This window comes from Aplysia californica, unplaced genomic scaffold, assembly GCF_000002075.1.
Source record: "Aplysia californica isolate F4 #8 unplaced genomic scaffold, AplCal3.0 scaffold00119, whole genome shotgun sequence".
NCBI lineage: Eukaryota > Metazoa > Mollusca > Gastropoda > Aplysiida > Aplysiidae > Aplysia > Aplysia californica.
Window position 1 is genome coordinate 544,039 of NW_004797389.1, and position 10,762 is coordinate 554,800.

Below are 10,762 nucleotides of genomic sequence, written 5' to 3' on the forward strand. Positions count from 1 at the left end.
GGGGGGTGGGGGGTAGGTTTCTTCGTTCTTTAACTGAAAGGCTAAAGCTCAGCTTAACTTTTGTTTGGAAAAGCTTACTGCTGTCGTTTATGTCAGAGATAGGTAAAGCGTATATAACGTAGATCTGGTTGTTATCAGTACAGCAAGGGGCTAAGGACTATAATAATCACCTTGCGGTTATGTAGATCTGGAACTATGTAAACTGGAACTGTCGTTGAAAAGAATATGTGAGGCAGCGCGGTGGAATCAGGCTCTCGTCAAAATAATCAAAATGAATAAACTTGCATTTTTCCGCAGGTTTGTGAATTTTTGTTAAATCTTTGTTTTTGGGCTCAACACCTTTTGTGTCTATTAAGGAACTCATTTCTGTGTGGATTTTTCAAAAATATGTTGATTAAAGACATAAAAAATGTAAATTTTCAGTTATCACTGACTCTAAAGCTAAGGAAATAACTAACCTTATTGCGGCCATTTTCTCACTAATTTTACCCCTGAAAACAGGTGACCCCCACCTCCTTCTTTAGTAAATATCTCGACTCGTATTCAAGACAAATGTATACTTTTTTCATCCAAATAAAGACAAGCAAACAAGCTTTAAGATGATACCAATAACTCTACATGCCCAAAAATTGACGAGAGCCTTATTCCACCACGCTGCCCCACATATGTCAGATGTATGGTCGTGTCTCGGGTAGGTCTACAAGTTTACTATAAGTTGTTGTTTTTTCTGACCGACATGTTATCACTGAACCAACAGAAACGAAAGCAGGAGTTTTGTCCAGCCCAAGCTGGGATCAACAAAACGCTGAAAGTGGCGGGGTCACGAGAGGGGGCTACCCAGTTTGTCACAATTTCATTTAAGTATTTGAGTATTTGATGACAGTCATCATTACAGCACTTTAACGCTGTAGTTGTAACTTCAGGTTTTTTTTATTCTGCACCTTCAAATTGGTAGTGTAGAGATAGTCCCTCTAAAATGTCAATTTAGTTTGAGTTGTTCAATATTTCCTCCTTTTTGTTTGCATATCAAAGCAAATTACTCTGTAAAATTTCAACAATGAATGTTCTTTCGTTTAAAAACAATTGAAAAATAAAATTCATTTCATACTATCAATCAATCAATCAATCATTCATTCATTTACTCTTTTTGAGAGTGCCAGTGATAACTCCCATCATGCAGGGCACAGTCCAGGCCTGTGGCATGCTTCCACAGAAAGTATAACTAGATTCTAGTAAAAGAAAATGGAAGAGGTCATATTGGACAGTGAGAAAACCGAATATGAACACAACCCACCAAGCTATTAAGATGGAATCCATCAGAAGAGAGAAAAAGGGGAAGGTATAAAAATAATACAAGGGGGGGGGGGGGGCTTAGATTTGGACCTAAAACAGATGGGATACTACACAGCTGTTTTGAAGTGGGGAAGCGCTCATATGACCTTAGCAGTTGCGAGCGCCGTAAAACCCTATACTACACACGAAGTGGGGACAACAGCCCTGGACAAAAGTGGATGGAGAGCTCTTGAAGGCAGCTCATTGGGCCTACTTCGACAAGAGGAGAGATAGGATGGGGATGATACCATCACGATGCATAATATTATGCCGTTTGGAAAAAAAATATAGCAGAACAGTTTTAAAAACCACAACAGTTTGCTGGTATGAAAAGTGTTCGCTGTTCTTACCTTAAATGATACAGTTATGCAACACGCACTGGTTTAATAGGTGAGGCAGCGTGGGGGGATCAGGCTCTCGTCAAAATAATCAAAATGAAGAAGCTTGCATTTTTCCGCAGGTTTGTGAATTTTTATTAAATTTTGTTTTTGGGCTCAACACCTTTCGTGTCCATTAAGGAACTCATTTCTGTGTGGATTTTTTTTTAAACGTTGATTAAAGACACAAAAAGTGTAAATTTTCAGTTATCACGGACTCTAAAGCTAAGGAACTAACTAACCTTATTGCGACCATTTTCTCACTAATTTTACCTCTGAGAACAGGTGACTCCCACCTCTTTCTTTAGTAAATATCTCGACTTGTATTCAAGATAAATGTATACTTTTTTCATCCAAATAAAGACAAATGAACAAGCTTTAAGATGATACCAATAACTTTACATGCCCAAAAATTGACGAGAGCCTGATTCCACCACGCTGCCTCACATAGGTATGCGACGATTTGTAAGATGCTATGACAATTTGTTCATCCAAGGCATTAATATTAACGTAGATCTAACCGTCCGTACAGAAAAAAAATTTGTAACGCAAAATATTCGGTTAACTTTTTTGGTATGTTTTAAATGAATTTTTAAAATATATGGTATTAGTTGTTAGTGTGGATTGTCACCTCAATACGAGTTTATGAATTTGCGTGAAGTATAGCCTGTCAAGATTTCTCCCTCTTCTTTGTTGTATATTGGTGTTACACACAAACCAGTTTTATCATACCGAGCCCATCAAGCACGCAAACTACCACAAGTGTGCTATAACTGCATGGGGCTAACTATCATAGAGATCACCTTTACCTTTATTAAATTCTGATGAGACTATTCAGCTAAAATCCACATAAAACCGGCGAGCAAAGGTTTACAGTAGGCCTTCAGAGAAAAATTATTATTCTTTCAAGGCCGCTTGGCTGCTCGACTTAGCCCTATCGGAAATAGATGTTAAATACATATGTGAGGCAGCGTGGTGGAATCAGGCTCTCGTCAAAATAATGAAGTCAAAGATATTGGCATTTTTCGACCCGTTTGGCAATTTTTATCAAATTTTTGTTTTTAAGCTCAGCAGCTTTTATTTCAATTTAAAAAACACATTTCTGTGTGGATTATCCCGAAAAACGTTGATTAAAGGTACAAAAGAGGTAAATTTTCAGTTTTCAAGGACTCTCACGCATTGAAAGATACCAAGCTGTGGGGGTCATTTTCTTCCTTATTTTTCTTCTGAAATTAGGTTACCCTACTTACTTCAATCATAAATATTTCGACTTCTATTAAAGATAGATGGGTACTTTTTTAAACGAAAGATAGACAAATGAACCGGCTTTAAGATGACACCAATAACTCCACATGCCCAAAAATTGACGAGTGCCTGATTCCACCACGCTGCATCACATCTGACTCTTAAATCACCCTATAGTACTGAAATAAGCATTACACCCTGAACATACTAGTGGGTGGTTAGCGGGTCTCTTGTGTGGTTTGCTCCTTTTTTCCTATCAAACATTTGTCGTCTATATATCTCTTCTCCTTCAAATCTTTGTATATTACTATCTAGTGACGTCTCTATTCTTTGACACCTATATAACCTTCCTGTGATGCAAATGCCGTAAAACTCTTAACTAAAACTAAACACAAACCAGAACATACCATACAACATGGTCTGAGCGCTCTGGATTCACGAGACACAAGAAAACAGGGGACGTAATCAAAATTATACTAACACACGCACACAAATGAGAGAATTATGTCCCATGCAGTTTGCAGTTTTTGAACAGCAGCAAGATCAGGACAGAACTGGCCACTGGACCCATCGTATGCGAAGACATTTGTGAGGCAGCTTGGTGGAATCAGGCTATCGTCAATTTTTGGGCATGAAGAGTTATTGTGATCATCTTAAAGCTTGTTCAGTTGTCTTTATTTGAATGAAAAAAGTATCCATTTATCTTGAATACAAGTACAAGGCGAGATATTTGCGAATGAAGGCGGTGGGGGTCACTTGTTTTCAGAGGTAAAATTAGTGAGAAAATGGCCGTCAAAGATTAGTTATTTCCTTAAAGTAAGAGCCCGTGGTAACTGAAAATTTACATTTTTGTGCCTTTAATCAACGTTTTAAAAAAAAATCCACACAGAAATGAGTTCTTTAATGGGCATGAAAGATGTTGAACCAAAAAACAAAAATTTGATAAAAATTCATAAACCTGCGGAAAAATGAAAGTTTGTTCACTTTGGTTATTTTGACGAGAGCCTGATTCCACCACGATGCCTCACATATTTAGACTGCAAAGTCAACAGAAAAATTAATCACAGTATGACCTATTCGGAAAGTTATATTCACCCTAGAAATGTTGATGCGAAGATTAACCTTTGACCAGCAGAAAGATCAACTGTACAAATGTACATGTATTTATTATGCTTTATTGACATACCATACTTTATTGATCATTTAAAGAATTTTGACCAAGCATGGGGTACTGTTTAACATTTTAGAAGAGCCTGACATATACAGAAAGGATTAAAGAATTATCAAAATAAAATGTTGTGCTTGAACCAAAGCTGTTGCTCGAATTGTGAGAGAGTACAGTGAATACCAAACGATTAAAAGAGCAGTTAGGCAAGGCTGCCTTATGTCACCAGATCTCTTTTAACATACGTGAGGCAGCGTGGTGGAATCAGGTGCTCGTCAATTTTGGGGCATATGGAGTTATTGGTACCATCTTAAAGCCTGTCCATTTGCCATGCTTTTGATGTAAAAAATATCCATTTATTTTCGATAGAAGTCAATATATTGACGATTGAAGGAGGTGGGGGTCACCTGGTTTCAGAGGTAAGACTAGTGAGAAAATGGCCACCTAAGTTGCATTATTTCCTTAGCTTGGGAGTCCGTGGAAACTGAAAATTTACAGCTATTATGCCTTTAATCAACATTTTTCAGTAAAATCCACACAGGAATGTGTTCTTTAATGAGCATAAAAGATGTTGAGCCAAAAAACAAACATTCGTAGAAAAATTCCCAAACCTGCAGGAAAATGCCAGTTTCTTCACTTTCATTATTTTGACAAGAGCCTGATTCCACCACGCTGCCTCACATATATACCAGGGGGGATATGAAAGCACAGAAGAAAGTTCCTGTCTCAAAGTAATTAGGAAAAAAATATTGCACATCAGATATTATAGCCTACTGATAACACAGTTTTAGTTACACAGTTGGGAAGTTGCTGCCTCTAGATATTGTTGGGACTGAAAGTGAACACCAGGGTTATTTTAAACCTAACGAAAACGGAATGCAAGAGAAGACATTTTTCCGTCGTTATCCGGATTCAAACCCCGGACCAATTGATTTAGAGACGAACACCTTAACTTCTAGGCCACGAGAGTCCCCGGAGCGAGTAGGTGACAGGCACCATCAGAACACACAACATTAGATCTATGCCGATTACCTTCTGAACATTCGCCTGACTGCAGAAAGACATGTGTGTAACTGTATCTCCCCGCGACGCCCATCGGTATCAGCGTTTTAAAACATGGACATTGACATAATGTCACCAATATACAAACACACGCAAATACACACTTGTTCATATATGTCATCAGGATACAAACAAACAAACACCATCGCACAGCACACATGCTCATAGAAAAATGTCATCAACAAACGCATACAAACACTCACTCACACACACACACACACACACACACACACACACACACACACACACACACACACACACACACACACACACACACACACACACACGTGAGCGTTCTCTCTCTCTCTCTCTCTCTCTCTCTCTCTCTCTCTCTCTCTCTCTCTCTCTCTCTCTCTCTCTCTCTCTCTCTCTCTCTCTCTCTCTCTCCTTACACACACACTCACGCACAGACCGAGATTCACGACACGCACACAAACTTACGCGCGCGCACACACACACACACAAACACCCCCCCCCCCCCCCCCCCCCCCCTCCACACACACACACAAACATACACGCATGTATGCATCCCTAATAAGCTAGGCTAGAACGAACAAAATGGGGGCGGGGACGCTTATTTTTCGTTTTACACCCCTCAGCAGGGGCATGGGATTTATCGGAAATTATGTGCATTCATGTAATAGCTCTATATTTTGTGACTCTAGTCAGGCATCTAATTAATTATTGGCCCAGCCTCCGGCCACAAGTCGCCACTGACCGCTGACGGAAGAGGTGAATAGCGAATAATGTTTCGATTTTTTACGGTTTTCCTGCTCCAACTTTTACATAAACTTTGTTTTCATTCGCAACGGATGTCCAATCTGAAAACTGTTCAAATTCTAATTTCGCAGTCAAGTTCATCACTGTTCAAAGCTGTTTATCCTCCGAGTATTTCTGCTGTAGTTGGACAGCATCGAAAATATTCGACTTATTTTATGAATATCTAATGTTTTTATGACGAACATCTCCTTCGCAAGGCTAAATTGCCGATGGATAGTTTCTGCATTCAATATAGGGATACTACCCCGAATGAGTAAGTGTACTGTATGCGAACGTAGGCTGAAAACGTAATTGTGCTTCCTGTTTCTCTTCAGTCTGAAGGCAAGCCCCTTTCGGTTGGTGTGGTGAACTCAAAGTGGTTGAAGTTGAAGTGAGAACTCATGGCGATGAGGGCTTTAGTTTATCTTTTGTTTTCTTTCACACTATGGAGTGTTTGTTTCTGTTCTGATTTTGATCTCACTGTAGATATCGCTCCTGGAAAACAAGAATGTTTCTGGCACCCTTTCCCCCAGTCGGTGGATGTGGAGGTGGATTATCAGGTACGTGTCTGTCGTCGTAGTCGTAGGGTAGGGTAGATCTAGGAAGGAGTCACTGATTAACCTACTTAATTTAGTCAATAAAGGTAGAAGTCTATTGGGGTGTTTCAGACGTAGAAGTAGAAGAGGATCATAGTGTAGACCCTCCTTCCTATCCTATTAATTTTCTGTATCAATTGTTAGTGTCAATGTTATCATTTTATGTGTGATAGATGTGTAGATCTACTTAACTTTTTTCTAGAGATCTAGATCTAGATATCTAGATCTAACTCTTGGCCTACTTTTACCTCTCATCAGTGTGTTTGTATACATAACATGTAGTTAAAACAGATGGCGAGGACACCTATCTAGATCTATCTTCTAAAATTGAAAGTTGCAACTGCAGTGACTTTTTACGGAAATTATTCAATATTCATTTTAAAAACGTGGTGACTACATTCAGGGCGCCGTGAACGTAGTTTGCAGGCTACGTTCACGGCGCCCTGAATCATCAACCATTGTCACAGAGGCACGACTGAAATGCTTCTGTCGCTCCTCAAAGTGAATGTAAATGAGGGAACATTACAACACAGGAATACTCGTGTGAAAAATAATGCAGCAGTAGTCCGAATGTAACAGAGTTTACAGAGGGCGAAGGCGAGCACAGCAAAATAGCCTCAGTCGACAAGGCCTCGCTGGCTCAGCGCGTGGAACATGACTTTGATCTTCCTCCCGTGTTCCCACCCGGCAACGCTTGACAATTTGAAGATAAAAATCGTTCGAAAAAACAAGGGAGAATGGAAAGAAGGCCAAGGCAGGAAGAGAGTTGGAAGTGGATGAAAAAAATCAAGAAGCGAAAGAGTAGGGGGTGAAGTGAGCAAGATCATTCTTAGATTGCGAAAACTACATTCACGGCTCCGTGAACGTAGCCGCTGTGTTTAAAATAAACAATGATAAATTGAAATATTAAATCACACACATCCTTGTGTGTTCATGCTAAAAAACTGAAAAAAATGCTTTAAATGCTTTACTTTGAACACTAGTACTAGTAGTAGTACTGCTACATTGAGTGAACCTTGTTTCCCCCAAACTCGAGCGCAACAAAACTTCAGACTCACCCATGTCAACGGGAGAAAGAATTTTTTGGTCTAATCAACAAAGTACCACCTTGAATTCACCACACTTGTGACTGACCTTGAAACCGACACTTTAACCATATTGTCCTTCAAGCAGGCCTGATTGATTGCATATGTGTATTATTCTCCAGTAACAAGCTGAAATAACTGCTCTTGTTAAGTTAAGAGTGTTTAGAACTGCGTTGAAGTTTTAATGCCCTCTGAACGCTTTGTGGTACAAACTCAACTGTTCATCTGCCCTGGTGATGCGTCTTTGTGCACATTTACAATCGCATCTCTATATATAAGAAAAGAAAATATATCTATTTTTTATTTTTAACTTTTTCTTTTGATTTGGGGAACTCAAAAACGCGCGCAGAAAAAAACTGATTGCGACAAGCACAGCTTTGCCACCTGACGTATGATGGACATGACCATGGCATTATGGTGATTGATCTTTCATGCTATATTTTTCTAACCTTGCTATCGCAGAAACCTTGGACTCTGTGAAACCAATTGCCAGACTAGAAATTTTGGATGATTGCTTCACTGATTCTTGTGACACTTGTATTTTTCCTATGATAAATATACTAGGAAATTGTGTAATTTTTATATTACCAATTTTCATTTCAATGAGATTCTCAATGTACATCTAAATTTTTTTAAAAAACAGGTAAAAGGCAAACTGTTAACACTTGACAAACTCAATCGACAAGAATTTTTTTTAAAAGTAGTAAAAAAAATCAAACACTCTTCGCATACTGGTACATTCATTTGATAAAAATTCAATTTCATCCCTCCCTCCCCCTCCCACTTTGTTATCAGTTGATGACCTAGTCACAATATTTCAAATGGTTAGGTTTTTTGTTGTATAGTGAAAGTGTGTGGTTGGCGGGTGCCCTGGTGTGTTTTCTTCTTTTTTCTTCTATCAAACATTTACCATCCTTATAATTTCTTCTTTTTTTAAGTTTGTCACTCTCTGGTTACACCTCTAATCTTTGGCACTTATACTTATTTATATGATGTAATTATGTTGCAAGTGCTGTAAATTGCTAACTCAAAACGTTTATATAAAAATTTCTTCGCTTTACTTCTCTTTTTGATGTGGGAGACTCCTCAAGAATGGGTGGCCATCTTCTAAGATGGTTTCATCTGTATGTTAGTCATTATAGGCCATCCATGTCACTATGATGTGATTGCGTCAATTAACTTTAAGTTTAAAATTGTCAGCTCATATGAAGAAAACAGTTTTAATTCCACACCAGTTCTTTTTCCACACCCTGTAAGTTAAAGAAAGAGGTAGTTAGTTATCGATTCTCCTCTCTAATGAATTATATTACAATTACAATATATTTTGTGGCCTTTTTGTAAGCTGACTACCAACTTTAGATTCAAATTAACTTTTTCCTGGCTTATCAAGAATTCTAATGAGCGTTAGATTATCCGTGCTAATGTTGCTGCTTGGCATTGGCACTTATTCCAACCAACCAACCAACCAACCCCCCCCCCAACTACCGCTTGTTTTTTCCACTCTCTACAGCTAGCTATGATTAAATTTCCAAAGAATCAGCCCAGTGGCTTATCGGGTGTCATATTTTTATTTGTTATTGTGTTCATCCTGCACATCAGGACCGTCCTGATGTCATTTTATTATTAACAACAACATGACTTCAGTTCGGTCCTTCTGTCTAGCCGCCCGCCAGATGTTGGTTCACACAAGTGTTCAAAAACTGTGTTATAAAGTTGTTATAGCTCATTGCCGAAGTTGTTTTGCTTAAAATTTGCTGTTCCTGTTGCTCAGCTCTCTTATCATATCAAATATATATATATGGTCGAAACTGTCTAAGACAGCCGCTCGTTGTTTGGAAAAAAGAATGACTGTATATGTCCAGAAATATGTTGAATATGGTGATGATATTGGATTTATCATTTTTATGTGAACCTGGTAGATTGCCGTATCAGTAGAATAACAAAGTTTCTGGTGTTTAAAAGTTTAAAATATTATAAAGGGCTGTATAAATTTATTCACATAAAATTATTATTATTGTGAGCAGTGAATGGTAGAGCTTAAGTTATGTGTGACCGGTGTCTGAGGTGTAGAAGAAGGTGCCTTGCCGTCCCGTGCGGAGCACTTGAGTTCAAATCCGGAGTTGGGAGAATTTTTATTGAGTATCTCTATCTCTCTGCTGGGATGTTGTATGTATCCTTCAAAACCCAGGTTGGCCGTGACAGTTAGGGTCAAAGCCAACTTCCTAAATTACCTTAACTGTGTCGGTGGGGGCATAAAAGCAGCTAGCTACATAAAAAATATATACAACTGTATTTAAAACCACTTGTTAATATTTCGTTTTGGTACTGAGACATAGAATGCATGAACTTATTCTTTTATGTTCTGTTTTTGTTTTGTTTTTTAGGGGGGTGGTTTTTTTTACTTTGTGAAGTGGAAAGCTTAATAATTAATGTCATTTGGCATGGAATGTGGTAATCGCTATACAAACCCAGTGTGATTACTATGCGAGATGAACGGCCACAGCATGGGTCCAGGCCGGTTTGTGTTGATTGTTGGAGCTTTAGAAGAAAAAAAAATCATTCATATTATTTACCTCAGCTTGAACACTGCCCTGGACGTGTGTGTCATTGGAACATGTCATTTTTATTATATTCTGAATCCTGTGTGGCCCCGGAACATGTAATTTTACTATCCTGAATTCTGACAACACAAGGTATTGATATTTTTTGTGACTTCCCAGACTCGGGTCTTCTTTTTCTTTTTCTTCTTCTTCTTTTTTTTTTTTTAAGTACGTGTTTTGTGACCCTTGCAACACAATTAGGTCATGGAAGTGCCGGAGATTAGAGGTGAGGTGTTACAAGACAGTAACAAAAACGAAAAAGGAGGAGGAGGAGGAGGAGAGATGAGGGCAATAGACGTTTTTGATGGGAAATAAGCGGCAAACCACAGCAGAGCACCCGCCAACCACCCACGAGTCTTCTTCTTAGCACCCGCCAACCACCCACGAGTCTTCTTTCTTTTTGCGTGCAAGCGTCTGGTGGGGTAGCGGTTAGGACAGTACGGTCTGGAGTATCTAGTCCTCCCTAGGTCCAGTGCTTCACTGTGGCTCGTAAGAGGCTCGAGTTCGATTCCCGAATGTGAAGGGAATTTTAATAATAATA

General features: G+C 38.9%; 1 protein-coding gene across 1 annotated transcript in view; it reads left to right on the plus strand.

The window, feature by feature from the left end:
- Positions 1-6,275: 6,275 nt before the first annotated feature.
- LOC101856417 (transmembrane emp24 domain-containing protein 5) overlaps positions 6,276-10,762 on the plus strand; it is a 21,886-nt gene continuing 17,399 nt past the window's right edge. The window contains exon 1 of the mRNA XM_013081169.2: positions 6,276-6,500. Within this exon, the coding sequence (XP_012936623.1) occupies positions 6,342-6,500 (159 nt within the window). The 5' untranslated portion in view covers positions 6,276-6,341. The remainder of the gene's footprint in view (positions 6,501-10,762) is intronic.